Genomic DNA, 18,668 nt, shown 5'->3' with positions numbered 1-18,668 from the left:
TGGGGAATGGGCAGGGAAGTCGAACTGAGCCCATGATCAGATCAGCCATGATCTTATTGAATGGCATAGTCAGCTCGATGGTCCAAATGGTCAACTCCTGTTCCTATCGCTTATATTCTCTATAACATACTCCAGTCCTACAATCTCCCACCACCAAGAATTCTCCGTTCCTCCGACTCGGGCTTCTCCTCATCCCAACCAGTTCACATGTCCATGGACAGACGACAACATCACTGCCCAGAGAGACCAGAGGTTCACACCCAGCTGTATGTTTTATATGTGACAGATATCATATTCATAAAATACCATTATTTAATATCAAAAGTCAACCAATCAACATTTGTAAAGAACATAATACAATGTCGTCAGGCGTTTATCAATGATCACCCGCTCCACATTTCCCTCTTGGGAATAAGGCTGGTTTGGGCCTGAACTGTGAACCTACAAGGGAGAAAGCTATCTTAGATCTGGTCCTGTGTAATGAGACAGGAAAAATAAACGATCTCCAAGTAAAAGATCCTCTCGGAATGAGTGATCACCGTATGGTTGAATTTGTAATACAGATTGAGGGTGAGGAAGTTGTGTCAGAAACGAGCGTACTATGCTTAAACAAAGGGGACTACAGTGGGATGAGGGCAGAGTTGGCTAAAGTAGACTGGAAACACAGACTAAACGGTGGCACAATTGAGGAACAGTGGAGGACTCATAAGGAGTTCTTTCATAGTGCACAACAAAAATATATTCCAGTGAAAAAGAAGGATGGTAAGAGAAGGGATAACCAGCCATGGATAACCAAGGAAAAAAAGGAGTATCAAATCAAAGACCAATGTGTACAAGGTGGCCAAGGTTAGTGGGAAACTAGAAGATTGGGAACATTTTAAACAACAGCAAAGAATGACTAAAAAAGCAATAAAGGAAAGATAGATTACGAAGGTAAACTTGCGCAAAACATAAAACATAAGATAGTAAAAGCTTTTACAGATATATAAAAGGGAAAAGAGTGACTAAAGTAAATGTTGGTCCCTTAGAAGATGAGAAGGGGGATTTAATAATGGGAAATGTGGAAATGGCTGAGAATTTAAACAATTATTTTGCTTCGGTCTTCACAGTGGAAGACACAAAAACCATGCCAAAAATTGCTGGTCACAGGAATGTGGGAAGGGAGGACCTTGAGACAATCACTATCACTAGGGGGGGTAGTGCTGGACAGGCTAATGGGACTCAAGGTAGACAAGTCCCCTGGTCCTGATGAAATGCATCCCAGGGTATTAAAAAAGATGGCGGAAGTTATAGCAGATACATTCGTTATATTCTACCAAAATTCTCTGGACTCTGGGGAGGTACCAGCGGATTGGAAAGCAGCTAATGTAACGCCTGTTTAAAAAAGGGGGCTGACAAAAGGCAGGTAACTATAGGCCGGTTAGTTTAACATCTGTAGTGGGGAAAATGCGTGAAACTATCATTAAGGAAGAAATAGCGGGACATCCAGATAGGAGTAGTGCAATCAAGCAGACGCAGCATGGATTCATGAAGGGGAAATCATGTTTAACTAATTTATTGCAATTCTTTGAGGATATAATGAGCATGGTGGATAGAGGTGTACCGATGGATGTGGTGTACTTAGATTTCCAAAAGGCATTCGATAAGGTGCCACACAAAAGGTCAGTGCAGAAGATAGAGGTACGCAGAGTCAGAGGAAATGTAGGGTTAGGGTTAGGGTTAGGGTTAGCATGGATAGAGAATTGGCTGGCGAACAGAAAGCAGAGTCGGGATAAATGGGTCCTTTTCGGGTTGGAAATCGGTGGTTAGTGGTGTGCCACAGGGATCGGTGCTGGGACCACAACTGTTTACAATATACATAGATGACCTGGAAGAGGGGACAGAGTGTAGTGTAGCAAAATTTGCAGATGATACAAAGATTAGTGGGAAAGCAGGTTCTGTAGAGGACACGGAGAGGCTGCAAAGGGATTTGGATAGGTTATGTGAATGGGCTAAGTTTTGGCAGATGGAATACAATGTCAGAATGTGTGAGGTCATCCACCTTGGGGGAAAAAAAACAGTGAAAGGGATTATTATTTGAATGGGGAGAAATTACAACATGCTGAGGTGCAGAGCGACCTGGGGGTCCTTGTGAATTCCAAAAAGTTAGTTTGCAGGTGCAGCAGGTAATCAGGAAGGCGAATGGAATGTTGGCCTTCATTGCGAGAGGGATGGAGTACAAAAGCAGGGAGGTCCTGCTGCAGCTGTATAGGGTATTGGTAAGGCCGCACCTGGAGTACTTGCGTGCAATTTTGGTCACCTTACTTAAGGAAGGATATACTGGCCTTGGAGGGGGTACAGAGACGATTCACTCGGCTGATTCCGGAGATGAGGGGGTTATCTTATGATGATAGATTGAGTGGACTGGGTCTTTACTCGTTGGAGTTCAGAAGGATGAGGGGTGATCTTATAGAAACATTTAAAATAATGAAAGGGATAGAGAAGATAGAGGCGGAGAGGTTGTTTCCACTGGTCGGGGAGACTAGAACTAGGGGGCACAGCCTCAAAATACGGGGGAGCCAATTTAAAACAGAGTTGAAAAGGAATTTCTTCTCCCAGAGGGTTGTGAATCTGTGGAATTCTCTGCCCAAGGAAGCAGTTGAGGCTAGCTCATTGAATGTATTCAAGTTACAGATAGATAGATTTTTAACCAATAAGGGAGTTAAGGGTTACGGGGAGCGGGCGGGTAAGTGGAGCTGAGTCCACAGCCAGATCAGCCATGATCTTATTGAATGTTGGAGCAGGCTCGAGGGGCTAGATGACCTACTCCTGTTCCTAATTCTTATGTTCTTATTATGTGAGTAAATCTCACCAATGGGCACTCCCAGTGCGGAGTCTCGGCCGACGGGAGCCCGTCTGGACCTGCGTTGTGGAGATCAGTGGGACTCACTAGATTTCACTGGGCAGCTGTCTGTGTCACACCTGATGTGGAGAGTTGGTTGTAACACTCGGGAAATGCTCGATCCCAGAGCTAACCGCTGTTGTACTGATGGGGGAGGAGGGACTGGGTATCATGTTTAACAAACCAACGTTCTCCTTCTCGCTTTAATATTTCCCTCAAACCCTCCGATTAATATTATATTTATTACAGAGCATCAGAATCTGGGAACGTCTGCCACCACCATGGCTGAAGGTCCAAACAGCGGAGAAGATCCAACATCTTCAATGACAATGGACACAGGTAGGTTCACAAAATACTGAAAATACAATTTCTGTCCTGACAACTGTTCAAGATCTCGAGCAAGGACCGGCAGCTCACACAGGAAGAGGGGATAGGACAGGGGCTGAGTAGAAAGAGAGAAGTGAGTGAGTGACCATCTCGTGGGGCACGGCAGTCACTGGTGGAGGGAGCCCGAGTACTGGAACTGTCCAACAGATACCTGGTATTGGGGAGTGTAAGGTGGGTGGAGACAGTGAGGTGGGGGAACTGAGTACTGGAACTGTCCAATAGATACCTGGTATTGGGGAGTGTAAGGTGGATAGAGACAGTGAGGTGGGGGAACTGAGTACTGGAACTGTCCAACAGATACCTGGTATTGGGGAGTGTAAGGTGGATAGAGACAGTGAGGTGGGGGAACTGAGTACTGGAACTGTCCAATAGATACCTGGTATTGGGGAGTGTAAGGTGGATAGAGACAGTGAGGTGGGGGAACTGAGTACTGGAACTGTCCAATAGATACCTGGTATTGGGGAGTGTAAGGTGGATAGAGACAGTGAGGTGGGGGAACTGAGTACTGGAACTGTCCAATAGATACCTGGTATTGGGGAGTGTAAGGTGGATAGAGACAGTGAGGTGGGGGAACTGAGTACTGGAACTGTCCAATAGATACCTGGTATTGGGGAGTGTAAGGTGGATAGAGACAGTGACTCAGAGGAGGGTCTTCCTGAGTAACAGTGTGGCACCAGGGAGCAGGAGGCCACCCTGAGTGGGGCGGGGGGTGAGAGGCAGGTGGGGCACAGGATTCGGAGAGCGATAGTGCTGGGAGATTCTATAGTCAGCCCTGAGCAGATCCCGAATGGCAAGTTGTCTCCCCGATGCCCAGAGGGAAGAACATTCTGAACAGGTTAGACCATCTCTGGGAAGGAAAGGAGAGCAGACAATATCCATGGTCTGGATCAATAACATGGAGAGAAATACATTTATAGAGGACATATTAAGAGTGAAGCACTAAACTAAAAAACAATTCATCGAGCCGGAGATCCCTGGATGGTTTTGCACTGGGCTGTGTCTGGAGGGAAATATGAGGCCGCTCCATGTGGGCCTGCAGGGCTGGAGAAGGAAGGCAGGGTTCATGTTGGGGCACGAGAGTGAGTTCAGGGAGAAGGGAAGGGACAGCCGCAATCTGAACCCACTGACAACAATGGTTTTACACGAGGGGCCAAATGGTCTACACCTGCTCCTATTTGTTTTGGTCTTATGACGGCGCAGGAACGTCAAGAACAAACAAACCTGCATTTATATATCACCTTCCACGTAATAAAACATCGCAAGGCACTTCACAGGAGCATTATAAATCAAAATGCAACACCTTGCCACATGAGATATTGGGACAGGTGAACAAGAGCTTGCTCAAAGCGGTAAGGTTTAAGGAGTGGCCGAAAGGAGGAGAGAGAGGCAGAGAGATTTAGAACAAAAGCGTTTTCCAGAGAGCTATGATAATAGAGAATCAAGGCGTACGAGGTTCAGAAAGAGGAAGGGAAACAGCACAATCCTGGATGGAATTTGCCAACCTGCAAGCTCTGGAGGCGAGATAAAGGGGGAGCTGGGAGAAGCTGGTTGTAGAGGGTGCAGTTCTGGGGAGATATAAAATGTTTCCTTTAGTTTCTAAAAATGATGGTGGATGTGAAAATGTTGGTGTACTAAAGGAAGATGTGGGTCCATATTTCGGAATTATGATAGAGAAGGATTTGGGTCTGGCTAAAATAGGATGCATTTATCAGAAGTGACTGGACTCGTATATAGTGCAGACATACTGTTAAAGCAAATCTCAGCGTGGCCCTGAGGGACTGTGTCCAGGCTGAAGTTCTGTTCCCCCCCGTACGATCCTCCTCCCAGATTGCCCTTTCTCAGCTCCAGCCAGGTGATGCTAAACACTCAGGTGGGAAAGACAAAAATCTACAGCAATGTGTTGAAAGCAACACTAAATTATGTGTCTACAGCCCAAATAGTAAACTCCAGTCCGCTTAAAAGGAGTTATTACCATCAGCATTACAAGAGTTATAAACCACAACTGCCAGAATGATTCAGTCCGGGATGTGATTGACGGCAGTAATGTCAGCAGAATCTAAACCCTGCAGTTATTTATGAATTCGGCGGTGTCTCAGCACGTGGGATGACCGACTAAATCTCTTTCCACAGTCGAAGCAGGTGAATGGTCTCTCCCCAGTGTGAAGTCGCTGGTGTATCAGCAGGTGCTCTTTGCTTTTAAAACTTTTCTCACAGTCAGAACATTTGAAAGGTCTCTCCCCAGTGTGAACTAGTTGGTGTTGCAGCAGGTGGGATGATGTAATGAATCCCTTCCCACACTCAGAGCAGGTGAACGGTCTCTCCCCAGTGTGACCTCGCTGGTGTGTCAGCAGGTTGGATGATGTCGTGAATCCCTTCCCACAGTCGGAGCAGGTGAACGGTCTCTCCCCGGTGTGAACTCGCTGGTGTGTCAGCAGGTGGGATGACTGAGTGAATCCCTTCCCACACTCGGAGCAGCTGAACGGCCTCTCCCCAGTGTGACCTCGCCGATGTGTTTCCAGCTGGCACGGGTAGTTGAAACATTTCCCACAATCCGCACATTTACACGGTTTCTCCCCAGTGTGACTGCGCTTGTGTCTCTCCAGTTTGGATGATTGGCTGAAGCCTTGTCCACACACAGAGCACGTGTACCATTCCTCCCCACTGTGAACGGTGCCTTCTGCTTCCATGGTCAAAAGCTGATGATATTCCAGTCCCGATGGATCGAGTGACTGTCAGATCTTGGTGATGTTTGGTTTGAGCTTCCAGTCTACAAATCCTCCCCTTTTAACAGCCTGTAAAGTGAATTTGAAACAGGAAAAAGTGAGTGTGAGAGAGAACCCACAAAAACACAAAGGCAGGTTGTGAAATTGAGCTTAATGAATCTGGTCATTTGTGGGGCCGGCACTCGAAAAAAGTGACCATGAAAGCTGCCAGATTGTCGTAAAAACACATCTGGGTCACTGCTGTCCTTCAGGGCAGGGAACCCACCTCCCTCGACAGGCCCACATGGGAAATTGTTGGTCCCACTGGGCCCAGAAGTACTGGGGGTGAAACCCAGCAGCTTCTCCCCCCTCTCCATCCAGCTCAAACTGATGCAACAAACAGACCCACACAGGAGGCCAGTGAGTGACTTCCACATCCAGCGCCCACCATGATACAGAGCGGCTGGGAATTGCTGGGCCTGCTGTATAAATGCAAGTTGTTGTTTACCTGGTGTGGGGGAGGGGCTGCCCCTGGGGGTTGCTGATGCCGGGCCCAGCAGCTCTGACTCAGGGCTCGAGAGCCGCACTCGCCGTTGCCCGGGGGCCCGAGAGCCGCGCTCGCCGTTGCCCGGGGGCCCGAGAGTCGGACTCGCCGTTGCCCGGGGCCCCGAGAGCCGCACTCGCCGTTGCCCGGGGGCCCGAGAGCCGCGCTCGCCGTTGCCCGGGGGCCCGAGAGTCGGACTCGCCGTTGCCCGGGGCCCCGAGAGCCGCACTCGCCGTTGCCCGGGGGCCCGAGAGTCGCACTCGCCGTTGCCCGGGGGCCCGAGGGCCGCACTCGCCGTTGCCCGGGGGCCCGAGAGTCGCACTCGCCGTTGCCCGGGGGCCGCACTCGCCGTTGCCCGGGGGCCAGAGAGCCGCACTCGCCGTTGCCCGGGGGCCCGAGAGCCCCACTCGCCGTTGCCCGGGGCCGAGAGCCGCACTCGCCGATGCCCGGGGGGGATGGGGGTGGGGGTGGGGGCAGAATCAGCACGTTCTGGGGAGGGGAGCAACTAGTGAGTGTTGAACTGAACCCAGCCAGATTCAGCACTTTCTGGGGAGGAGAGAGGAACCAGTGAGTACAGAACTGAATGCATCTTCAGTCAGCAACTTCAATGTAGGGAGAGGGAGGGGAACCAGTGAGGGTAGAACAAAAGCCAGCCAGATTCAGCACCTTTGAAAAGAATGGGAGGGGAACCAGAGAGTGTCGAACTGAACCCAGCCAGAGTCAGCACCTTCAGGGGAGGTGAGGGAGAGGAACCAGTGAGTGTAGAACTGTACCCAGCCAGAGTCAGTACCTTCAGGGGAGGTGAGGGAGGGGAGCCAGTGAGTGTAGAACTGAACCCAGACAGAGTCAGCACCTTCAGGGGAGGTGAGGGAGAGGAACCAGTGAGTGTAGAACTGTACCCAGCCAGAGTCAGTACCTTCAGGGGAGGTGAGGGAGGGGAGCCAGTGAGTGTAGAACTGAACCCAGCCAGAGTCAGTACCTTCAGGGGAGGTGAGGGAGGGGAGCCAGTGAGTGTAGAACTGAACCCAGACAGAGTCAGCACCTTCAGGGGAGGGGAACCAGTGAGTATAGAACTGAACCCAGCCAGAGTCAGCACCTTCAGGGGAGGGGAACCAGTCAGTGTAGAACTGAACCCAGCCAGAGTCAGTACCTTCAGGGGAGGGGAACCAGTGAGTATAGAACTGAACCCAGCCAGAGTCAGCATCTTCAGGGGAGGGGAACCAGTCAGTGTAGAACTGAACCCAGCCAGAGTCAGTACCTTCAGGGGAGCAGAGGGAGGGGAACCAGTGAGTGTAGAACTGAACCCAGCCAGGGTCAGCACCTTCAGGGGAGGAGAGGGAGGGGGAACCAGTGAGTTTAGAACAGAACCCAGCCAGGGGTCAGCACCTTCGAAAGGAGTGGGCCCGGCGGCTCTGACTCGGGGCCTGAGAATCACACTTGATGAAAAAGGAGGCAGACAAAAAGCAGGAAACTATAGACCAGTTAGCCTTAGATCTGTGGTTTGAAAAATGTTGGAGTCCATTAGTAAAGAATCAGTAGCAGGACATTTGGAAAAGCATAATTCAGTCAGGCAGAGTTAGCATGGATTTTTGACAGGGAAGTCATGTTTGACAAATTTGTTGGAATTCTTTGAGGATGTAATGAACAGGGTGGATAAAGTGGATGTTGTGTATTTGGACTTCCTGAAGGCATTTGATAAAATGCCACATAAAAGGTTACTGCACAAGATACAAGTTCAAGAGGTTGGGGGTAATATGTTAGCATGGATGGAGGATTGGCTAACTAACAGAAAACAGAGAGTCGGGATAAATGTTTCATTCTCGGGTTGGCAATCAGTAACTAGTGGGATGCCACAGGGATCAGTGCTGGGACCCCAACTATTTACAATCTATATTGGAAGAAGGGACCGAGTGTTTCGTAGCCATGTTTGCTGACGATACAAAGATGGGAGGAAAAGCAATTTGTGAGGAGGACACAAATAATCTGCAATAGGTTAAGACTGGGTAAAAATTTGACAGATGGAGTATAATGTTGAAAAGTGTGAGGCAGAAAAAAAATCAAAGAGCAAGTTATTATTTAAATGGAGAAAGATTGCAAAAAGTGCTGCAGTACAGCGGGACCTGGGGGTATTTGTACATGAAACACAAAAGTAATGAGGAAGGCCAATGGAATCTTGGCCTTTATTGCAAAGGAGATAGAGTATAAAAGCAGGGAAGTCTTTCTACAGTTATACAGGGTATTGGTAAGGCCACACTTGGAATACTGCGTGCAGTTTTGGGTTTCATATTTCTGAAAGGATATACTTGCTTTGGAGGCAATTCAGAGAAGGTTCACTCGGTTGATTCCGGAAATGAGAAGGTTGACTTATGAGGAAAGGTTGAGGAGGTTGGGCCTCTACTCATCAGAATTCAGAAGAATGAGAGGTGATCTTATCAAAATATATAATATTATGAGGGGGCTTGACAATGTGGATGCAGAGAGGATGTTTCCACCAATAGAGGGGGGGGGTGGTGAACTAGAACTAGGGGGCATAATCTTAGAGTAAGAGGCCACCCATGTAAAACTGAGGTGAAGAGGAATTTCTTCTCTCAAGTGGACGTAAATCTGTGGAATTCGCTGTTTCAGAGAGCTGTGGAAGCCGGGACATTGAATACATTTAAGACAGAGATAGACAGTTTCTTAACCGATAAGGGAATAAGGGGTTATGGGGAACGGGCAGGGAATTGGACCCGAGTCCATGATCGGATCAGCCATGATCGTATTAAATGGCGGAGCAGGTTCGAGGGGCCGTTTGGCCTACTCCTATTTCTTATGTTTTTATATTGTGGGTGTCTGGTATGGGAGTGTGGATTTGATTCTGTATCTGTCCATCTCTGGTATGTGAATGAGAGTTTAACTCTGCATGTCAGTTTCTGATATGAGAGTGTGGGTTTTATCCTGTACCAGTCAATTTCTGGTAATGGCCTGTGGGTTTCATTCTGTATCTTTCCATTCCTGGTTTGTGAGTGTGTGTTTTGCGCTGTATCTGTCCATCTCTGTTATGTGAATGTGAGCTCTACTCCATACCCATCATTCTCCAGTATGTTTTATTGTGTACCACCAATTCCTGATAGAAAGTAAAATGAATACACTAACTGTCAATTTGTGTTATGGAGGTGAGTTTTACTCTGTATCTATCTGTCTCTGGTATGTGAGTGTGGGCCTTTCTCTGTATCCCTCCATTTCTGTTATGGGAGTCTGGGTTTTATTCTGTACCTGTCAAGTTCTGATGTGTGAGTGTGGGCCTTACTCTATACCTGCCAGTTTCTGCTTAATTGAGAGTGGGCTTTCCTTTGTACCTGTCAGTTTCTGGTATGGAAGAGAGGTCTTTACCCTGTACCTGTCAATTACTGGTAAGTGAGTCTGGGCATTTCACTGTATCTGTCAATTTATGTTATGGGAATATGGATTTTAATATGTCAGCCTTTGATGTGCGAGTGTGAGTTTTATACTGTATCTCTCAGTCTCTGATATGTGAGTGTGGGTTTTATACTGTATCTCAGTCGCTGATATGTGAGTGTGGGTTTTATACTGTATCTCAGTCTCGGATATGTGAGTGTGGGTTTTGTACTGTATCTCAGTCGCTGATATGTGAGTGTGGGTTTTATACTGTATCTCAGTCTCTGATATGTGAGTGTGGGTTTTATACTGTATCTCAGTCTCTGATATGTGAGTGTTTTATACTGTATCTCAGTCTCTGATATGTGAGTGTTTTATACTGTATCTCAGTCTCTGATATGTGAGTGTGGGTTTTATACTGTATCTCAGTCGCTGATATGTGAGTGTGGGTTTTATACTGTATCTCAGTCTCTGATATGTGAGTGTGAGTTTTTTACTGTATCTCAGTCTCTGATATGTGAGTGTTTTATACTGTATCTCAGTCTCTGATATGTGAGTGTTTTATACTGTATCTCAGTCTCTGATATGTGAGTGTTTTATACTGTATCTGTCTCTGATATGCGAGTGTGGGATTTATACTGTATCTCAGTCGCTGATATGTGAGTGTGGGTTTTATACTGCATCTCAGTCGCTGATATGTGAGTGTGGGTTTTATACTGTATCTCAGTCTCTGATGTGAGTGTGGGTTTTATACTGTATCTCAGTCTCTGATATGTGAGTGTTTTATACCGTATCTCAGTCTCTGATGAGAGTGTGGGTTTTATACTGTATCTCAGTCTCTGATGAGTGTGGGTTTTATACTGTATCTCAGTCTCTGATATGTGAGTGTGGGTTTTGTACTGTATCTCAGTCTCTGATATGTGAGTGTTTTATACTGTATCTCAGTCTCTGATATGTGAGTGTTTTATACTGTATCTGTCTCTGATATGTGAGTGTTTTATACTGTATCTCAGTCTCTGATGTGAGTGTTGGATTTATACTGTATCTCAGTCTCTGATGTGAGTGTGGGTTTTATACTGTATCTCAGTCTCTGATATGTGAGTGTTTTATACCGTATCTCAGTCTCTGATGAGAGTGTGGGTTTTATACTGTATCTCAGTCTCTGTTGAGTGTGGGTTTTATACTGTATCTCAGTCTCTGATGAGTGTGGGTTTTATACTGTATCTCAGTCTCTGATATGTGAGTGTGGGTTTTGTACTGTATCTCAGTCTCTGATATGTGAGTGTGGGTTTTATACTGTATCTCAGTCGCTGATATGTGAGTGTGGGTTTTATACTGTATCTCAGTCTCTGATATGTGAGTGTGGGTTTTATACTGTATCTCAGTCTCTGATATGTGAGTGTTTTATACTGTATCTCAGTCTCTGATATGTGAGTGTTTTATACTGTATCTCAGTCTCTGATATGTGAGTGTGGGTTTTATACTGTATCTGTCTCTGATATGCGAGTGTGGGATTTATACTGTATCTCAGTCGCTGATATGTGAGTGTGGGTTTTATACTGTATCTCAGTCTCTGATATGTGAGTGTTTTATACTGTATCTCAGTCTCTGATGAGAGTGTGGGTTTTATACTGTATCTCAGTCTCTGATATGTGAGTGTGGGTTTTATACTGCATCTCAGTCGCTGATATGTGAGTGTGGGTTTTATACTGTATCTCAGTCTCTGATATGTGAGTGTGGGTTTTATACTGTATCTCAGTCTCTGATATGTGAGTGTTTTATACTGTAGCTCAGTTTCTGATATGTGAGTGTTTTATACTGTATCTCAGTCTCTGATATGTGAGTGTTTTATACTGTATCTGTCTCTGATATGTGAGTGTTTTATACTGTATCTGTCTCTGATATGTGAGTGTTTTATACTGTATCTCAGTCTCTAATGTGAGTGTTGGATTTATACTGTATCTCAGTCTCTGATGTGAGTGTGGGTTTTATACTGTATCTCAGTCTCTGATATGTGAGTGTTTTATACTGTATCTCAGTCTCTGATGAGAGTGTGGGTTTTATACTGTATCTCAGTCTCTGATATATGAGTGTGGGTTTTATACTGCATCTCAGTCGCTGATATGTGAGTGTGGGTTTTATACTGTATCTCAGTCTCTGATATGTGAGTGTGGGTTTTATGCTGTATCTCAGTCTCTGATATGTGAGTGTTTTATACTGTATCTCAGTTTCTGATATGTGAGTGTTTTATACTGTATCTCAGTCTCTGATATGTGAGTGTTTTATACTGTATCTGTCTCTGATATGTGAGTGTTTTATACTGTATCTCAGTCTCTAATGTGAGTGTTGGATTTATACTGTATCTCAGTCTCTGATGTGAGTGTGGGTTTTATACTGTATCTCAGTCTCTGATATGTGAGTGTTTTATACCGTATCTCAGTCTCTGATGAGAGTGTGGGTTTTATACCGTATCTCAGTCTCTGATGAGTGTGGGTTTTATACTGCATCTCAGTCTCTGATGTGAGTGTTGGATTTATACTGTATCTCAGTCTCTGATGAGAGTGTGGGTTTTATACTGTATCTCAGTCTCTGATATGTGAGTGTTTTATACTGTATCTCAGTCTCTGATATGTGTTTTATACTGTATCTGTCTCTGATATGTGAGTGTTTTATACTGTATCTCAGTCTCTGATGAGAGTGTGGGTTTTATACTGTATCTCAGTCTCTGATATGTGAGTGTTTTATACTGTATCTCAGTCTCTGATATGTGAGTGTTTTATACTGTATCTCAGTCTCTGATGAGAGTGTGGGTTTTATACTGTATCTCAGTCTCTGATATGTGAGTGTTTTATACTGTATCTCAGTCTCTGATGAGAGTGTGGGTTTTATACTGTATCTCAGTCTCTGATATGTGAGTGTGGGTTTTATACTGTATCTCAGTCTCTGATGTGAGTGTTGGATTTATACTATATCTCAGTCTCTGATGTGAGTGTGGGTTTTATACTGTATCTCAGTCTCTGATATGTGAGTGTTTTATACCGTATCTCAGTCTCTGATGTGAGTGTTTTATACTGTATCTGTCTCTGATGTGAGAGTGTGGGTTTTATACTGTATCTCAGTCTCTGATATGGGAGTGTGGGTTTTATACTGTATCTCAGTCTCTGATGAGAGTGTGGGATTTATACTGTATCTCAGTCTCTGATATGTGTGTGTTTTATACTGTATCTGTCTGAAATGTGAGTGTTTTATACTGTATCTCAGTCTCTGATATGTGTTTTATACTGTATCTGTCTCTGATATGTGAGTGTTTTATACTGTATCTCAGTCTCTGATGAGAGTGTGGGATTTATACTGTATCTCAGTCACTGATATGTGAGTGTTTTATACTGTATCTCAGTCTCTGATGTGAGTGTTGGATTTATACTGTATCTCAGTCACTGATATGTGAGTGTTTTATACTGTATCTCAGTCTCTGATGAGAGTGTGGGTTTTATACTGTATCTCAGTCTCTGATATGTAAGTGTTTTATACTGTATCTCAGTCTCTGATATGTGAGTGTTTTATACTGTATCTCAGTCTCTGATGTGTGAGTGTGGGTTTTATACTGTATCTCAGTCTCTGATATGTGAGTGTTTTATACTGTATCTCAGTCTCTGATATGTGAGTGTTGGAGTTATACTGTATCTCAGTCTCTGATATGAGAGTGTGGGTTTTATACTGTATCTCAGTCTCTGATGTGAGTGTTGGATTTATACTGTATCTCAGTCTCTGATGAGAGTGTGGGTTTTATACTGTATCTCAGTCTCTGATATGTGAGTGTTTTATACGGTATCTCAGTCTCTGATGTGTGAGTGTGGGTTTTATACTGTATCTCAGTCTCTGATGTGAGTGTGGGTTTTATACTGTATCTCAGTCTCTGATGAGAGTGTGGGTTTTATACTGTATCTCAGTCTCTGATGTGAGTGTTGGATTTATACTGTATCTCAGTCTCTGATGAGAGTGTGGGTTTTATACTGTTTCTCAGTCTCTGATATGTGAGTGTGGGTTTTATACTGTATCTCAGTCTCTGATATGCGAGTGTTTTATACTGTATCTCAGTCTCTGATATGCAAGTGTTGTATACTGTATCTCAGTCTCTGATGTGAGTGTGGGTTTTATACTGTATCTCAGTCTCTGATGAGTGTGGGTTTTATACTGTATCTCAGTCTCTGATATGTGAGTGTTTTATACTGTATCTCAGTCTCTGATGAGAGTGTGGGTTTTATACTGTATCTCAGTCTCTGATATGTGAGTGTTTTATACTGTATCTCAGTCTCTGATATGTGAGTGTTTTATACTGTATCTCAGTCTCTGATGTGAGTGTTGGATTTATACTGTATCTCAGTCTCTGATGTGAGTGGGTTTTATACTGTATCTCAGTCTCTGATATGTGAGTGTTTTATACTGTATCTCAGTCTCTGATGAGAGTGCGGGTTTTATACTCTATCTCAGTCTCTGATATGTGAGTGTTTTAAACTTTATCTCAGTCTCTGATATGTGAGTGTTTTATACTGTATCTCAGTCTCTGATGTGAGTGTTGGATTTATACTGTATCTCAGTCTCTGATGTGAGTGTGGGTTTTATACTGTATCTCAGTCTCTGATGTGTGTTTTATACTGTATCTCAGTCTCTGATATGTGTTTTATACTGTATCTGTCTCTGATATGTGAGTGTTTTATACTGTATCTCAGTCTCTGATGAGAGTGTGGGTTTTATACTGTATCTCAGTCTCTGATATGTGAGTGTTTTATACTGTATCTCAGTCTCTGATGAGAGTGTGGGTTTTATACTGTATCTCAGTCTCTGATATGTGAGTGTTTTATACTGTATCTCAGTCTCTGATATGTGAGTGTTTTATACTGTATCTCAGTCTCTGATGTGAGTGTTGGATTTATACTGTATCTCAGTCTCTGATGTGAGTGTGGGTTTTATACTGTATCTCAGTCTCTGATGTGAGTGTTGGATTTATACTGTATCTCAGTCTATGATGAGAGTGTGGGTTTTATACTGTATCTCAGTGTCTGATATGTGAGTGTTTTATACTGTATCTCAGCCTCTGATATGTAAGTGTTTTATACTGTATCTCAGTCTCTGATATGTGAGTGTTTTATACTGTATCTGTCTCTGATGTGACAGTGTGGGTTTTATACTGTATCTCAGTCTCTGATATGGGAGTGTGGGTTTTATACTGTATCTCAGTCTCTGATGAGAGTGTGGGTTTTATACTGTATCTCAGTCTCTGATATGTGAGTGTTTTATACTGTATCTGTCTGAAATGTGAGTGTTTTATACAGTATCTCAGTCTCTGATATGTGTTTTATACTGTATCTGTCTCATATGTGAGTGTTTTATACTGTAACTCAGTCTCTGATGAGAGTGTGGGTTTTATACTGTATCTCAGTGTCTGATATGTGAGTGTTTTATACTGTATCTCAGCCTCTGATATGTAAGTGTTTTATACTGTATCTCAGTCTCTGATATGTGAGTGTTTTATACTGTATCTGTCTCTGATGTGACAGTGTGGGTTTTATACTGTATCTCAGTCTCTGATGAGAGTGTGGGTTTTATACTGTATCTCAGTCTCTGATATGTGAGTGTTTTAAACTGTATCTCAGTCTCTGATATGTGTTTTATACTGTATCTGTCTCTGATATGAGAGTGTTTTATACTGTATCTCAGTCTCTGATGAGAGTGTGGGATTTATACTGTATCTCAGTCTCTGATATGTGAGTGTGGGTTTTATATTGTATCTCAGTCTCTGATGAGAGTGTGGGTTTTATACTGTATCTCAGTCTCTGATATGTGAGTGTTTTATACTGTATCTCAGTCTCTGATGTGAGTGTTTTATACTGTATCTCAGTCTCTGATGAGAGTGTGGGTTTTATACTGTATCTCAGTCTCTGATATGTGAATGTTTTATACTGTATCTCAGTCTCTGATATGTGAGTGTTTTATACTGTATCTCAGTCTCTGATGAGAGTGTGGGTTTTATACTGTATCTCAGTCACTGATATGTGAGTGTTTTATACTGTATCTCAGTCTCTGATGTGAGTGTTGGATTTATACTGTATCTCAGTCTCTGATGTGAGTGTGGGTTTTATACTGTATCTCAGTCTCTGATATGTGAGTGTTTTATACTGTATCTCAGTCTCTGAGTGTTGTATTTATACTGTATCTCAGTCACTGATATGTGAGTGTTTTATACTGTATCTCAGTCTCTGATGTGAGTGTTGGATTTATACTGTATCTCAGTCTCTGATATGTGAATGTTGGATTTGTACTGTATCTCAGTCTCTGATGTGAGTGTGGGTTTTATACTGTATCTCAGTCTCTGATATGTGAGTGTTTTATACTGTATTTCAGTCTCTGATGAGAGTGTGGGTTTTATACTGTATCTCAGTCTCTGATATGTGAGTGTTTTATACTGTATCTCAGTCTCTGATGTGAGTGTGGGTTTTATACTGAATCTCAGTCTCTGATGAGTGTGGGTTTTATACCGTATCTCAGTCTCTGATGAGAGTGTGGGTTTTATACTGTATCTCAGTCTCTGATATGTGAGTGTTTTATACTGTATCTCAGTCTCTGATGAGAGTGTGGGTTTTATACTGTATCTCAGTCTCTGATATGTGAGTGTTTTATACTGTATCTCAGTCTCTGATGAGAGTGTGGGTTTTATACTGTATCTCAGTCTCTGATATGTGAGTGTTTTATACTGTATCTCAGTCTCTGATATGTGAGTGTTTTATACTGTATCTCAGTCTCTGATGAGAGTGTGGGTTTTATACTGTATCTCAGTCACTGATATGTGAGTGTTTTATACTGTATCTCAGTCTCTGATGTGAGTGTTGGATTTATACTGTATCTCAGTCTCTGATGTGAGTGTGGGTTTTATACTGTATCTCAGTCTCTGATATGTGAGTGTTTTATACTGTATCTCAGTCTCTGTGAGTGTTGTATTTATACTGTATCTCAGTCACTGATATGTGAGTGTTTTATACTGTATCTCAGTCTCTGATGTGAGTGTTGGATTTATACTGTATCTCAGTCTCTGATATGTGAATGTTGGATTTGTACTGTATCTCAGTCTCTGATGAGAGTGTGGGTTTTATACTGTATCTCAGTCTCTGATATGTGAGTGTGGGTTTTATACTGTATCTCAGTCTCTGATGAGAATGTGGGTTTTATACTGTATCTCAGTCTCTGATGAGAGTGTGGGTTTTATACTGTATCTCAGTCTCTGATATGTGAGTGTTTTATACTGTATCTCAGTCTCTGATGTGAGTGTGGGTTTTATACTGAATCTCAGTCTCTGATGAGTGTGGGTTTTATACCGTATCTCAGTCTCTGATGAGAGTGTGGGTTTTATACTGTATCTCAGTCTCTGATATGTGAGTGTTTTATACTGTATCTCAGTCTCTGATGAGAGTGTGGGTTTTATACTGTATCTCAGTCTCTGATATGTGAGTGTTTTATACTGTATCTCAGTCTCTGATATGTGAGTGTTTTATACTGTATCTCAGTCTCTGATGAGAGTGTGGGTTTTATACTGTATCTCAGTCTCTGATGTGAGTGTTGGATTTATACTGTATCTCAGTCTCTGATGTGAGTGTGGGTTTTATACTGTATCTCAGTCTCTGATATGTGAGTGTTTTATACTGCATCTCAGTCTCTGATGAGAGTGTGGGTTTTATACTGTATCTCAGTCTCTGATATGTGAGTGTTTTATACCGTATCTCAGTCTCTGATGAGAGTGTGGGTTTTATACTGTATCTCAGTCTCTGATGTGAGTGTTGGATTTATACTGTATCTCAGTCTATGATGAGAGTGTGGGTTTTATACTGTATCTCAGTGTCTGATATGTGAGTGTTTTATACTGTATCTCAGCCTCTGATATGTAAGTGTTTTATACTGTATCTCAGTCTCTGATATGTGAGTGTTTTATACTGTATCTGTCTCTGATGTGACAGTGTGGGTTTTATACTGTATCTCAGTCTCTGATATGGGAGTGTGGGTTTTATACTGTATCTCAGTCTCTGATATGTGAGTGTTTTATACTGTATCTGTCTGAAATGTGAGTGTTTTATACTGTATCTCAGTCTCTGATATGTGTTTTATACTGTATCTGTCTCATATGTGAGTGTTTTATACTGTAACTCAGTCTCTGATGAGAGTGTGGGATTTATACTGTATCTCAGTCTCTGATATGTGAGTGTGGGTTTTATACTGTATCTCAGTCTCTGATGAGAGTGTGGGTTTTATACTGTATCTCAGTCTCTGATATGCGAGTGTTTTATACTGTATCTCAGTCTCTGATATGTGAGTGTTTTATACTGTATCTCAGTCTCTGATATGTGTGTTTTATACTGTATCTCAGTCTCTGATGAGAGTGTGGGTTTTATACTGTATCTCAGTCACAGATATGCGAGTGTTTTATACTGTATCTCAGTCTCTGATGTGAGTGTTGGATTTATACTGTATCTCAGTCTCTGATGTGAGTGTGGGTTTTATACTGTATCTCAGTCTCTGATATGTGAGTGTTTTATACTGTATCTCAGTCTCTGATGAGTGTGGGTTTTATACTGTATCTCAGTCTCTGATATGTGAGTGTTGTATTTATACTGTATCTCAGTCACTGATATGTGAGTGTTTTATACTGTATCTCAGTCTCTGATGTGAGTGTTTTATACTGTATCTGTCTCTGATGTGAGAGTGTGGGTTTTATACTGTATCTCAGTCT

At 43.3% G+C, this 18,668-nt stretch overlaps 2 protein-coding genes across 2 annotated transcripts in view; both read right to left on the bottom strand.

Annotated features, from left to right (window-relative positions):
* Window positions 1-18,668, bottom strand: part of LOC139248232 (zinc finger protein 84-like) — a 1,036,220-nt gene that overhangs the window by 817,756 nt on the left and 199,796 nt on the right. The gene's annotated exons all lie outside the window — the stretch shown is intronic.
* The window catches only part of LOC139248233 (zinc finger protein 664-like), a 145,921-nt gene continuing 127,518 nt past the window's right edge, over window positions 266-18,668 (bottom strand). The window contains exon 3 of the mRNA XM_070871982.1: window positions 266-6,060. Within this exon, the coding sequence (XP_070728083.1) occupies window positions 5,338-5,955 (618 nt within the window). The 5' untranslated portion in view covers window positions 5,956-6,060 and the 3' untranslated portion in view covers window positions 266-5,337. The remainder of the gene's footprint in view (window positions 6,061-18,668) is intronic.

The sequence above is a fragment of the Pristiophorus japonicus genome, unplaced genomic scaffold, assembly GCF_044704955.1.
Source record: "Pristiophorus japonicus isolate sPriJap1 unplaced genomic scaffold, sPriJap1.hap1 HAP1_SCAFFOLD_29, whole genome shotgun sequence".
Lineage (NCBI taxonomy): Eukaryota > Metazoa > Chordata > Chondrichthyes > Pristiophoridae > Pristiophorus > Pristiophorus japonicus.
This window is presented reverse-complemented; position numbering and strand designations above follow the sequence as displayed.